The following is a 14,440-nucleotide window of genomic DNA, read 5'->3' on the forward strand; positions in this document are numbered from 1 at the left end:
ACAGGAAACCCTGTCTCAGGAAAAACAAACAACAACAATAACAAAAAACTCATGCTCTCACTAACAGTAGGAGCGGAGAAACAAACGAAAGTGAAACACCATATGGTTCTGCTGAGATCAGATAGCTCAGTGTTAGAAGAGCAAGTCTGAGGGGTTAAGCTAGTGCTCTGAACTTGATCCACTAAGAGACCAAAAGTGTACTTACATGAGCTGGAAATATAGCTCATTGATGGAGTACTTGTCTACCATGTGTAAGACCTTGGTTTTGATCCCAAGGACTGAAAAAAAACAAAGTGCTTTCCTGAAATGAGATGGCAGCTGGGATTTATAATTATTAAGACTCTTAATGCCTTGACTTCATAACATACACTAATCTTCAAAACTAAATTTTTTTAAAAAAAAGATTTATTTATTTATTATGTATACAGTGTTCTATTTGCATGTATCCTTGCAGGCCAGAAGAGGGCACCAGATCTTATTACAGGTGGTTGTGAGCCACCATGTGGTTGCTGGGAATTGAACTCAGGACCTCCAGAACAGCCAGTGCTCTTAAACACTGAGCCATCTCTCCAGCCCCAAAACTAAATTTTGTTATACATAATTGGGTTGTGACTATACAAATTCACATGTTAAGAAAAGCTACACAGACGCCGGGCGGTGGTGGCACACGCCTTTAATCCCAGCACTCGGGAGGCAGAGCCAGGCGGATCTCTGTGAGTTCGAGGCCAGCCTGGGCTATCAAGTGAGTCCCAGGAAAGGCGCAAAGCTACACAGAGAAACCCTGTCTCAAAAAACAAAAACAAAAAAAAGAAAAGCTACACAGATGATTCTAAGTAACTAACCTTGATGTAAAGCCAAGGTTCCCTAACTTTGGGGTTATGATAATATAGGTCACTTTTAAATTTTCTATTCCCAGAACTTAGAAGGTTTTTTTTTATACTCTGGAAGAAATTAAAATGTGCAGAGTTATAAGATTGCAGTCAGATAAAGCCTGTGTGACAAAAATGGGTGTAATTAAAGGTGAGAGAGGACAAGTTCCCTTGTAAAGGTCTGTGTGCAGTGCTCAGCAAAATGGACATTTCATTGGCTGCACTAGATGCCCTTCTGGGTCTTCTAATCATTTCCTTAGGCATTTAGATTCTGTGACCCACTTTGCCAAGTTTTACATAACATTTTTTATGTTTGTAGTGTGATGTGCGATCCTAATTAGTCTTAACAATAAGAACCCAGAGTCAGATATTAGGGTGAAAGCTGAAAGATCAAAGAAGCAGAGCAGCAGCCACCAGAGAGTTCTTACCTCTAAGAATCCTCAGACTGAATGGGCACCGAGATCCTGTCTCCACCACCTGCCTGGTGCTGAGATTAAAGGTGTGAGCCTCCCAAATGCTGGGGGCTCTGTTTCTCTTTTAGACTGGTTTAATCTTGTGTAGCCCAGGGTGGCCTTGAACTCCTGATCTTCCCGCTTCCTCCTTCCAAGTGCTGGGATTAAAGGTGTGTGCCACCACTGCAGTGGCCTCTATGGTTAACTAGTGGCTAGCTCCACCCTCTGATCTTCAGGCAAGCTTTATTTGTCAGAACACAAACAAAATATACAACAGTAGTGTGACTTTCTGTATTTGTGCTTTTATCTCCAGATTTTTTTCCAGAAACTCCAGGTTCAGGACCTTTGATCCTGGCCAAATCATACCAGCTAGTGAATTCCTGTACTGATGTATCTGCTCACTACCCAGCTAAAAACAACTCTTCCCAATTCAGTTACAGCCCTCAAGTCATATTGTTTCCCTTAGAGTTTTTATTTTATTTTTTTGGTTTTTTGAGATAGGGTTTCTCTGTGTAGCTTTGCACCTTTCCTGGAACTCGCTTTGGAGACCAGGCTGGCCTCAAACTCACAGAGATTTGCCTGCCTCTGCCTCCCGAGTTCTGGGATTAAAGGCGTGCGCCACTACCACCCGGCATATATGTTTTTTTAAATAGTTAAGTTTACAGAGTTTCTCAGGAGTCTTCCCGAGATACATGACCTTTAGATCTTGCTTCTCTTGATTGCCTCCCTCACCAAATGGTACCATTTTATCTGCTACTGAGATACTATTTGGTTAGTCATTGTCCCAGCTCTGATTCTGTAAGTGGTCTAAAAACATTGCTATTGCTGGGGTGGGGTGGGTGGGTGGGTGGGGGAGATGGTTCTCAGGACATAATGAGTTACAATTGCCCTGATGAGGTAAACAATCTTCTAGGCTTTACTATTCCTAAAATCTAAAGATTGGAACAATTAGCCTCTGCTTTCAGCATTCCTTAAATCATTAGATGTTAAAAACAAAGATTTCATGTTTTGTCAAAGTAATTGCTTATATTTTCTGCTAAGTATGTTGGGCTTCTAAGTAAGAAACCTGGCTTAGGCTGGGCACAGTACTGCACAACTTTAATTCAAGCACTGGGAAGCTAGAGGCAGGTGGACCAAGGCCAGCCTGGTCTACATAGTGAGTTCCAAGACAGCCAGAAATAAATAGTGAGATCCTGTCTTGAAAAAACAAAAACAAAAAAACCCAAAATTCAAGAAACACGACTTAAAGTTTATTTAAAAATCAATCTATATGAAGCTTTAATCCAAGTGCTATACAACAGCTGTATTTCAAAGCACAGTTTGTTGTTCAGTACAATTATAACTGACCTCCTGGGTGTTATTATGATAACCATTCTTGAAGTTCTATACTGGTGTGGACAAGTGGTCAGAATATCAATATTTGGCCACTATCCCCAGGTCAGCTGAGTCCCAGGGACTCTGGATACCCTCAAAAGGTCCTACAGCTGTGGTAAGTCACCTGTCTTCTTGGTCAGAGCAGTCATGGTAGGAGTCTAACCAGTGTACATTCTGCAAAGACAAGAGTGTACACAGAAGGAAATCCCTTCAGTGTTTCTAAGTGATGTCACATTGTCAGTAAAGACCATAGCATCCCAGCAGATGGCACAACTGATAAAATGCTAAAGGACCCAGGATCTCTCCCAAGTCTCCAGTAATCAGAGGACTGTATCTAAAACTGGCCTTAACAACAGCAAAAAAATGGTTAATTCTGACCACCTACCTACACAGTGTTAAACACCTAGTAAGAAAGTACAACCAAACTGAAAAATAACAAAACTCTAAACTTTAAAAGGTACAAGCAATGAGTCCGGCTTTACAGGTCTTTGTATGCGTTACTAATACACCAGAAAAAGTACTCAGTTTCACCAGTTGTTATCAGATTAAAAGTCCACCCAGTGCCCTTCCTAATTGTAAACAAAATGCTATTTGGATAGTCTTGATAATTTTAATTTCTCCTTTGCTTTACAAGATCTCAAAATCAGACTGAGACTGTTGGCAAATACCACCATCATTATTTTTGTTAGAATATACTGTACATATGTTTCTACTCTTGCTTAAGGTAGTATACCTATGCAGCTCATTTAACAATGTAATGTAAATTTCTAGTCCTTGAAAGTTTTTATTACAAACTAAGATAATAAAGAAATGCAGGTTAGTAGTTAGTTACCTAACAATCAAATGTGTAGTCATGTTAGGTATGTTTTCAAGGTCAAACATATTTTAGATAGACAGGTGGACTTCAAACACTTCAGAGATCTACAGAATATGGCATTTAAGATGCGTGAATAACAAGGCTTTTCATGACAGTGAGACACATCTGCTTCTGGCAGCACCAATCTACTTCAGAGAAGATGATGGGCATCAAAGAATCTCCATATGGAGTTTGCTTTCTTTGTGGCAAGAGTTAGCCACTGGGCAAGAAACTGCCCTTGCCTCAACTGCTGACACTGTGCTGTCCAAATTGGACAAGCAGAACACAAAGGAAAAAGCTTCTACTGAACTGTGCCAAGATAAGGTAGGACAGTCCTTCAAAATTCCTGCTTCACAGAAAAGTCTGTCAGACATTCTAGGCCTGTAGGTCAAAGATGGATGCCCTAACATTACAGAGGAACTATGGGTGACTATCCAGGTAGCCCTCTGTTTCTGTCATTTCTATAGTTTTGGGAGTTGTTGGCTCTGCACTTCCTGTTTACTCAAGTAATAGTTTAGCATTCTTGGGCCTCTGATGGAGACTGAAGACTAGAGATTTATAGTTTTATAGTTGTTACCAAATTCAGAAAAATTTATATAAGCGATATAAAATGTATAAGGTTGAGAGACATAAAAGCTTAAATCGTTTAAGAAAATGTTTTGAGGTCCAAAAAAAAAAAAAAATTAGTTTTGGTTGGTAATACAAGTTAGGATAGAAAGTGAATTAGGCACAAAACTTTAGACTCACCAAGATAGGATTTAGACAATACCTGATAATTGTTCTTATCGTATACATTTTACTTATATGTTAGAGTTAAAACCTTTCCTTTTTATTTAGACAAAAAAGGGGAAATGTGGAATAATCTTTTTTTACACCGAGGATGTGTCACTTGGATTGGTTTAATAAAAAAAGCTGAACAGCTAATAGCTAGGCAGATTTTCGGGGCAGAACAGATACTGGGAAGAAGGGTGGAGTCATAAGGAGACACAGCAGAAGCATGACATGTAGGAGATTAGGTAACAAGCCATCAGCCACGTGGCAGCATATAAATTAATAGAAATGATTTAAGTTATAAGAACTAGTTAGAAACAAGCCTAAGCTATCAGCTTTTTATTAAACTAATCTGAGTGACATCTCCAAAGTGTACAAAAAGATTATTCCACAACACTTTAACATCAAGATTTCCACTCTCACATTTGGAAGTGAGTTTTATGTGTTTGTTTGCTTGTTTGTTTTGAGATGGAATACTCCTGTGTAGATCAGGGTGATCTGATAATCCCTATGTAGTCCAGGCTAGCCTTCAACTGTGATAAATCTCTCTGCTCAGCTACTGGAGTCCTTGGCTTTTAGGCATGCATCATCACATCCAGCTAAGAATGAGAATTTACAGTTTGACCTTTCCTTCCTATAATAAGGCAGAGCCCTTGACCAGGGCAATGCCCATCTTAGTTGTGTTCAGTTTTTTTTTTTTTTTGGTGTCCCACTCTACCATTAATTTTCTACCACATTGAAAGAAATTCGCCCGAGCTGGGCATGGTGGTACACACCTTTAATCCCAGCATTTAGGATTTACAGATAGATCTCTGAGCTTGAGGATAGCCTAGTTTACAGGGTGAGTTCCAGGACAGCCAGGGCTACACAGAAAAACGCAGTCTTGAAAAATTGCCACCTCCCTGCCCCCTCCCCCCCAAAAAGAGGTCATCCCAAAATGCAGACTATTATTGCCTTTAGTAGCACATCTTTATATGTGAAGGCATGCTGCACCATTTCTGGAGCTGGGACATCAACACAAACCCTCAACCTTCTGCTTCACTGGAGGAACCAGATAAAGCTACCTGGCTCCCTAGAATAGTGTGGGAGGTGGTTCTTAGTCTCAGAGTCATGATATGGCAGCACTAACTGTTGTTTCTTAGATCTAATCCAGTTCCCATGTTGGTGACCTCAAGCTCCATCACTTGGGCTTAAAGAAAGCAGAGGAGGCCCAAGAAAAGCTCCAGCTTTTCTGAGGTTAGCTGCACTCACCCACATAGATAATTTAAAATAAAATACATCTTTAAAAAATGGTTCTAGCCAGGATACATGCCTTTAATCCCAGCACTCCAGGGGCAGAGGCACATGGGTCTCTGAGTTCAAGGCTATATCGATCTATAGAGTGAGTTCTAGGCCGGTCAGTGATATATAGTGAGACCCTGTTACCATATAACAAAACAGGTTTTAAATAAATTATATGAAAAACAATGGAGTTGTTTTTTACATGAAAAGACGATTTTTTTAAAAGGGTAGAATTATGCTGTGGTATTAAATTTTTTCTGTTTTCTTGACTGTTTAAGAATAAATTAGCCTGGTGACAGCAGCACATGCCTTTAATCTCAGCACTTGGGAGGCAGAGGCAGGCAGATCTTTTGAGTTCTAAGCCAGCCTGATCTACAGAGTGACAGCCAGAGCCACACAGAGAAACCCTGTCTCAAAACAAAACAAAGAATAAATTAAAGTTCCACAGAAAGCTTATTTTCAAAATGCTAAATTTTGAAACAATCACTGACTCCTGTTTCTGAACACCTTTAAATAGTATGACTTGCAGTTTGTAGGTTTCCTTGTATGAATATGGAAGACTTCGTGAATCTCCATGCCATTGTTGCACAGGGCCATACAAATCTCTGTATCGTTCCCTAGAAAGCACTTACTTTCTTTTTTGAGAGTCTCTCACTGTGTGTTGAAATTCCTCATACCTCTGTCTGTTTTCCACATGCTGGTGTTATAGGTTAATACACCTGGCTTTAGGAAGGTATTTCCAACCAGGCACATAGCCATGCCTTCATCCAAACTAAGGTTTTACTAATGAGGAAGATACAAAAAAGGCTCATATATTTGAGTGCTCGGTCACCAGAAAGTAGAACTGTTTGAAGAAATTACAAGGATTAGGAGATAGGACTTTATTGGAGGAAGTGTCATTGGGGGTTCGTTTTGAGGTTTCAAAAGCCAATGCCAGTGGGCAGTGGTGTCACATATCTTTAATCCCAGTACTTAGGAGGCAGAGGCAGGCAGAGTCAGCCTGGTCTACAAAGTGAGTTCCAGCACTGCCAGAGCTACTCAGAGAATCCCTGTCTCAAAAAAACAAAAAACAAACAAACAAAAAAAAACCAAACCCATGCCAGACCCAGTCTGTCTCTCAATGTCCTGTCCTGTTTCCCCATTCCCTCACCCCACTGTGGATCGGGATGTAACTCTCAGGTACTTCTCCAGCACCATGCCTGTCCTGCCACCATGCTTCCTGCTATGATGACAATGGACTAAGCTGAAACTGCAAGCAAGCCCCCAATTAAATGCTTTTTTTTTTTTTTTTTTTAAATAAGAGTTGTCTTGGTCATGGTGTCTCTTTACATCAACAGAACAGTGATTAAGACAGGTCTATTTATTATAAAATTCTCTGTGAGCTATTAATGTTAGATTTTTGAAATATGCAACTTTAGAAAATTATAACAATGCAATTCTAAGTATGAAGTAGGACAAAGAATATATATAACAATCTCAGTTTCATTTAAAAATATAATTTACATATATACATACCCACAGGTGGGAGGTAATAAAATGTTAACAGTAGTGAATGTCTAGCATTTCCAGTCAAAGAGGCATTACTGGATGGGTTTTATTTCATGAATTTGTTTCCTTTTTTTTTTTAAGTTTTCTGTAATGAACCTGTAGTACTAGGGGAAATTGTCACTTTAAGATATAGGAAAGTTAATGTTTTAAAAAATACCTCATTGCTTTCAAAGGAAACCAAGTCCACAATGTTTATACTTACTCATTTTCATCTTCATTGTCAAAAGAAAGGAGACTACTGTTTCTTATTTGTTTTTGTGAGTTCTTTCTAACTGAATTCTGCTTATTTATATCATCTTCATTTGTTTTCTTTTTTTTGGAGCTTGCTGTTAAACCCGAACACTTTTCATCTGAGGAACGCTTAACAGGTTTTCGATACATGATTCTTCCATCAGCTGGAGGTGGTTCTTCATCTGTGACAAAATAAGAAAAGCTGAAGAAGTTTCTTCTCTATTTTGCTGTTAACAAAGAGTCATTTGGCAAGAAAATCATTCACTATACTTAAGGATGTCCTTGAATAAATTCAGTCTGCTCTATTGCTTCTGGTTATACCCTACCCAACACATGTAATCACTCAATAAAAACTCACTAAAGTGTCCCATAATATTATTAGTACCCAACTGATTACAGTGAAGACGGAGAAGGTGATGGCCTGAACTTAGGGCCTCGTATGCTAAGAAGGTGCTCTACCACCAAGCTGTGTTTCCAATTCATCAGGTTGTATTTTGAAATGTGTTTGGAACCACAATATTTCTCCCTAAAACAATGTAACAGATGTTTAGGAATAATACAAGTGCACTACATAACATACTACACTTGAGGCACTAACTGATTACACAGATCTTTGTTGACTGGTTGACCTGTTTTGTTAATAGGACACTTTAAACAGTGCACTAAGGAAGGTCCATTTATTGTCTCTCACTGATGGGTACTTGAGGCACAGAGGTGATCACTTGCTAAAGGTCACACATTTGGCACCATAGCCAATGCTTGAACCAAAGGCCACATTCTTCAAACAAATCATTCTATTCAATAAAAAAAAATACTACTTTATGCCCTTTAAATTGTTAAAAGAAAAATCAAATAATTTTTGGACATACCTGCTTTGGCAGCCTTTATTTCTGCTTTAATTTTCATGACTTCTTCAGCTGTTAGGTCTCCCTTTTTTAAAACCACTACTTGAGGCTGTTCATCTTCTTTGTCACTGTGATTACCATCATCATCTGGGAGCTGAGGCTGGATTTTCTACAGAAAATATAAGTATAATGTGTAGGTTGCTAGCCTTTAACCAAACACAACCACTGCCACTGTGAGCACCTCTAATTATTAAAGTGAAATGGGTAACTATCCATGAAATGAATATAAAATGAATTAATTAACTCAAAGAGCTTAACTTCACCACAGCAGAAAACAGGTCTACTTGCCATTTACCCAGGGGCACTTGTCCAGTGGGATTCATTTCTATCTAGCCTACTCAAGGTAGTGCCAAACTACCTTGGTTCTTTGTTTCTAGTCAACATTTTTCATTTCTGTCTTGTCTGAATTTGACAAAAAACAAAACAAAACAAAACAAAAAAAAACCCACCAAAACACCAAACAACCCCACCTCACCATCCAAGCCACCAAATTATGGAAAATAACAGGTAAAAGTTATTTTCTCCTACTTCTGCACGTCTAATATCCTAACAGCTTCAGTTTAGTAGATATCAGCTACTTTTCAAAGACACAAATGATTATGTAAAGATTTTGTACATAAACAATGCTGTACACATTGTTTAACTTATGAAATTTCTCAAACAGAAACCCTGTACTCATTGTATGCATGTAACAAATGTATTCTTTCAGCTAAATCAGATTTGTTTAAAAGCTAGGCACCATATATTTTTTAACCAGAAAAAAGTCTTTGCATAATACTTTGAAATATAGAATCACCTCATTTTTCAAATTATTGCCTAATATTTAATTTTGTGCAGTCATCTTGTTATGTGGAAAACCCTGCATGACTGGGCCCTAGCCCACTGCGATACTCTATCCCATATCACTTTCACACCCTCTAGACTCTTAGGTTTGAGTACTTAACAGTCCATGACTATATCCACTCCTCTGCCTCCTTTGTCTCTCAAACTGTGTCTAGGAGCCGGGCGGTGGTGGCGCACGCCTTTAATCCCAGCACTCGGGAGGCAGAGCCAGGCGGATCTCTGTGAGTTCAAGGCCAGCCTGGGCTACCAAGTGAGTCCCAGGAAAGGCGCAAAGCTACACAGAGAAACCTTGTCTCGAAAAACCAAAAAACCAAAAAACCAAACAAACAAACAAACAAACAAAAAAAACAAACAAACTGTCTAGGAAGCCCCACTGCTCCACGCCAACTCTTATTCATGTAACCTCCAAGACTAAAGAGCCTCTAGAAGTGCTTCTGAAGATAATCGCACGTCCTCTTGTGTGACGTGTGCACGGCTCCTAGGCAACAAGGACGACACTGTGTTCACAAACTTTATTAGACAAACTCCTTTGAGAAATGTTGTTTCATCTCCCTATCTTGAGACACGCAACTTGGACAACAGCAGGGATTCTACTTCTAATCCTGGATAGTTCCCATTTGATCAAGTGGCCTCCATTTCCTTATCTGAAAAAGGGGACGACACTGTCAATCACCTCGCTCACTTGAAGTGAGATCCGCAAGTGAGAAAGAAAGGACGGGGAAGCTGTCTTAACTAGCTACAAGGGCTAGGTCATCTTCAAGAACAGCACTCTGAGAGTAAGAACTCCCTGAGAGGGAGAGGCCAGACCTGGGGTTCGACGCCCGCCGGGCTAGGGGCTAGTCGCCAGTGAGGGACCTGTCAGTTACGCCCACACCGAGGGGCCGGAACTGGCGTGTAGACCGTGGATCCGACGCGGTGCGACACCTGCTGACTCACCTTGGTCTCTACGGTGGGCCCCTCCCTGTAGCCGACTCGCTCCTTGAAGCGGGACAGGAAGGCGGGCTCCGCAGGCCGCACATACGACACCTGGTTCCGCTTGCTCATGGCGATTCTCACTAAAGGCGCTCGCCACACTCGGCAGGGTAGAGACGCCGTCGCCCGCGCCGACTTCTGACGTATGGGTGTGCTCTGACGTCACCCGAGCCCAGCCCTAGGGAGGCGTGTCACGTGGGCGGCGCCAAATTCAAATCCGCGGCCATTTTGGCGGGAGGATTCTGGCGGCCACCGTGGTCGCGAATCCGGGCGGAGGTCACCATGGCCCCGGGCTGCAAAGGTAAGTTGTGAACCTGTCTCGTGAGATCATCGCCGCTGGCAAATGCGGGTGTGAGGGGACGGCAGCCCTTAGGGTGCCCCGCTAGGGTGACGGCGGCGCACACGGTGGGAAATGCGTTCCACACAGAGCGCAGGCGCCCCGGTTCAGCCCCTGCACACCTGCGCGCCCTTCCCTGTGACCCGGACCTTGCTGTTTCCCTGCCAGCTTCTTCTTGTGTAGGTGTCCTGAGGGCGGACCCTTGCGCTCTACCTTCGTTGCTTGCTTCCACATTTCTGACTTTCTTGAAGGAAAGGGATTTGCATTCCCTTTGGTGGCCTGCCGTCGGAGGAGGGAATTTTAAAGCGAATTGCAACTATCTGTTTACAATAGTTCCCACTCTTCATCCTCCAAAACTTTGTGAATTCATGAAACCAGAATTGCATCATAGTACAGAACCCTATAGATAACTATGCTCTGTAAATTTAGTATACTCAGAGATAAGCTAATAATAAAATACAGCAGTTATAGTAATATACAGTAATTTATGTGAAAGTGGTCTTTGATATAGTTTCTTAGTGTATTCGTCTTTCCTTTTGTCATAAGAGATGCTACGGTGGTGTCTACCTGGTGAGAGAAATGCTATAGACAGTGTGACAGAGTTAGGTTCCAAAAGTCACTCGAACACAAGCGTTGTCATATACCTAGTTGATCTGATAACGAAAGGCTGAGACTATTAGGAGAGTAGCATGTATAGTGTGGATAAGACCCTGGCTAAAGGGATTTGTGTAGCAGAACATGCTACTGAGAGTAAGCTGTTTGAGGCCAGGCTTCATATTGAGATCTTGTGTCAAAAAAAGAAAAAGACTTAGGTGTTTAGTTCTGAATTTTCTCTTTAGTGGTTTTGGACTGTGGATGATGGCTGAGGGAAAAAAAAAGGAATTGCAGATTATGAGTAGACTAATATCTATTCTCAATCTGTTTTCATTTGGAAGAGATTGATTTAACCCCACACCTTCACTGTGTGTGAGTGCTACCTCTTGCTTAATCCTATAAGTTGCCTTTCTTAAATTCTTTTTTTAACTGTGGTGTGTGTCAAGGTGTCCTTGGAGTGGTTGGATACCCTGGAGCTGGCATTATGAGTGGCTGTGAGCTGTTGTATATGGGTGCTGCCATCTGTTTTTTTAAGGCTGATTATAAGATTTGAGAATGAAATGAGGAGATGCTTAAGAAGATTGTGAAATTATACATTTGAATTTTACTACAGTGTTCAGGTTTATAGCTCTTTGTCAATTATAATTGTTTCCTGATTGGTTGTTTAATTAACCCTTTAAGTCCATTGCACCATTATCTGAACAATTAGTGTGATCTTTTTCTCCTCTGCTACTTTCAGTATTAAGGGGACTTAAGCATGTAAATTGGTACTTTATGGATCTTAAATGCTTATCCTATTTTTTTGTATCATCACAGTATTTATTATAATTCTTTTTAAAACCAGGCTGGTCTTAAGATTTCTGTGGAGCCAGAGATGATCTTGATCTTCTGACCTCCTGCCTCCATCTCCCATGTGCTGGGAATAGAGCTATTCCTGTAGTTAGTAACTCCCTCAGCCTCAACTAGTACTCTGATTTTTATTACTGCTCACTAGTTTTATCTATTCTTGAAGCTCATCTAAATCGGACTGACATTCTGTTTTCTTATAATGACTTTTGTGAAATTTTGTGCCTGTGGGCATCTATGATAGGCAGCTGCAACTAGATCTTTTTCATTGCTCTTTGGTGTTCTTTAGGTAAGCATATTACTGTTTGTTCTGTTTTTGATGGGCTTTGTTTTTCTGTCTCGTCTTGAACTTAGGTTTCTAGGTTGAATTATCATGACTAAAGCATCAATGAATAGTCTTTAACATGTTTTAGGCAGCTACATCATGACCTGAAAGTTAAAAAATTTTTACAGTGAATGTATATAGAGGATTTCCTTGTAATGTCAGAATTTATGATAGCGGCATGATAAGACCATATACTTTTTTTTTTTTTTTTTTTTTTTTTTTTTGGTTTTTCGAGACAGGGTTTCTCTGTGTAGCTTTGCGCCTTTCCTGGAACTCACTTGGTAGTCCAGGCTGGCCTCGAACTCACAGAGATCCGCCTGGCTCTGCCTCCCGAGTGCTGGGATTAAAGGCGTGCGCCACCACCGCCCGGCTGACCATATACTTTCTTAACCTTGGGTCAAAAGGTAGCAAAATGAAGTGGCTGATGGTATGAAAGAGGAATTCAGAATGCCTGTGTTTAAGTCCTAGCACTTCTCACAACATCTCTTCAGGTTTCAGTTAGGAATTGTGCATAACTGCCTACTTCTCTGGAGTATGTTTGTTAAGAAGGATCTGTCTATGTAGTTCTAGCTGTCCTGGTGCTTGCTATATAAACCAGCTGGCCTCTAACTCTGAGATCCTACTGAATCTGACTCTCGAGTGATGGGATTTAAGGTGTACGCCACTGGCTTCCTCCCTGAAATTCTTCGTTTCATTTTACCTCATTGTTCAGGTAGCTTTGCTTTTGGGGGTGGACTGGGAAGGGGTAAGAATTTTCTTTTGGGATTCTTTTAACTTACTGAAAACTTGCACACACATGCCCATTGATATCTATCTGGTCACTTAGGAGATCTCTGTGGCAATCCAGAGCTTGTTCTCTTCACGAACTTCTCCAGTTTTTTGTTTTTTGGTTTTTTTTTTTTGGCCCGGGAGTCCAGCTGCATTTACTTTCCCAAACCAAACCATTTCTCCTCTGCTCAGCCAGATAAGCAAGCTCTGTTTGGATTCTCCCAGCCTGCACTGTGGCTTGTGATGCAAGAGCTCACTGCCTTTGTTTCCTTCTCTCAGGATCACTTTTCTATGCTGTCTGTTGTCCAGTGTCTGAGAACTTGTTGCATATTTTTTGTCCAGTTTCCTAGTTTCTTAAAACAGGTAAGTAAATCCAGTCCTTGCTACCCCGTCATGGCTGACAGATTGAAAGGCTGTGTTCTGTTGATAAGGATAAGCCAAAACATGAACTCAGATTTCAGCTTTCATAACATGAAAGCCATCCTTTTGTATCCTGAACTTTTCATTTTTGTACTAAATTTTGTACCAGGACTGAAGTGCTATTTCTTTCATTTTCTTTTTCTTTCTTTCTTTCTTTCTTTCTTTCTTTCTTTCTTTCTTTCTTTCTTCCTTCCTTCCTTCCTTTCTTTCTTTCTTTTAAATAGGTTTTTCGAGACAGGATTTCTCTGTATAGTTCTGTGTAGTTTTGGTGCCTGTCCTGAACTTGCTTTGTAGACCAGGCTGGCCTCGAACTCACAGAGATCCGCTCTGCCTCCGAGTACTGGGATTAAAGGCGTGTGCCACCACCTGGCAAAGTGCTATTTCTTTATCACCAACATTTGAGAGGACCATGAAAGGTGGTGTAGGGGTGTGGTAGGTTGGTAGTCTTGTCTGTTTCCTGCTTCACAGGTGTTGAATTGAGGTATAAGTGGAAGTATAATCTCCAGAAATGAAGTTCTGTGATAACATTTTTGCTTTGAGTTCTTCTATGAGTAGAACTTATTGTATGATATTTTGTTTGTGTTCTGACAAATAAAGCTTGCCTAGAGATCAGAGGGCAGAGCTAGCCACTAGTTAATCACAGAAGCCAGGCAGTGGTGGCACACACCTTTAATTCCAGCACTTGGGAGGTGGAGACAAAGTTATAAATAGGGAGGGTGGAGACAGGATCTTGGCCCCATCCAATCTGAGGATCCTAAGAGGTAAGAAGTCACTAGTGGCTACTGCTCTGCTTCTCTGATCTTTCAGCTTTTACCCTGATATCTGACTGCTGGTTTTTATTAACACTAATTAGGATCATGCTTCATCTGACTTCCAATGTGGGGTTTGTACCCACAACCCTGAGATTAAGGGTCTCATGTTCTACCGACTGAGCAGATGCTCCAACTTGTTACTGTCGTAGTCTCATTCATTCAGAGATAGTTATGGATCAGGCACTCCTTTAGGTATGCTTTATAAGGTGGAAGAGTAATACATATGATAGTAACAA

The 14,440-nt window shown here is 40.8% G+C and overlaps 2 protein-coding genes across 8 annotated transcripts in view; one reads left to right on the plus strand and one right to left on the minus strand.

Annotated features, from left to right (window-relative positions):
* Positions 1-14,440, minus strand: part of Kiaa1143 (KIAA1143 ortholog) — a 59,090-nt gene that overhangs the window by 21,986 nt on the left and 22,664 nt on the right. For 4 of the 6 annotated variants that reach the window (XR_009380365.1, XM_059268993.1, XM_059268991.1 and 1 more), the window contains exons 3-5: positions 10,067-10,395; positions 8,252-8,396; positions 7,354-7,564 (exon numbers count right to left, since the gene is read on the minus strand). Coding sequence is in view for 5 of the 6 variants with exons in the window: in XM_059268993.1 (XP_059124976.1) it covers positions 7,354-7,564; positions 8,252-8,396; positions 10,067-10,174 (464 nt within the window). In the remaining variant the exon portion in view is untranslated. Of the gene's footprint in view, positions 1-2,569; positions 2,870-6,948; positions 7,565-8,251; positions 8,397-10,066; positions 10,396-14,440 lie in introns of those variants that run through there. The other 2 variants (XM_059268994.1, XM_059268995.1) reach the window with 2 other exon arrangements.
* The window catches only part of Kif15 (kinesin family member 15), a 62,862-nt gene continuing 58,080 nt past the window's right edge, over positions 9,659-14,440 (plus strand). For both annotated transcript variants that reach the window (XM_059268979.1, XM_059268980.1), the window contains exon 1: positions 9,659-10,403. In XM_059268979.1, the coding sequence (XP_059124962.1) occupies positions 10,385-10,403 (19 nt within the window). In that variant the 5' untranslated portion in view covers positions 9,659-10,384. The remainder of the gene's footprint in view (positions 10,404-14,440) is intronic.

Source organism: Peromyscus eremicus, chromosome 7 (genome assembly GCF_949786415.1).
Source record: "Peromyscus eremicus chromosome 7, PerEre_H2_v1, whole genome shotgun sequence".
In the NCBI taxonomy this organism is placed as follows: domain Eukaryota; kingdom Metazoa; phylum Chordata; class Mammalia; order Rodentia; family Cricetidae; genus Peromyscus; species Peromyscus eremicus.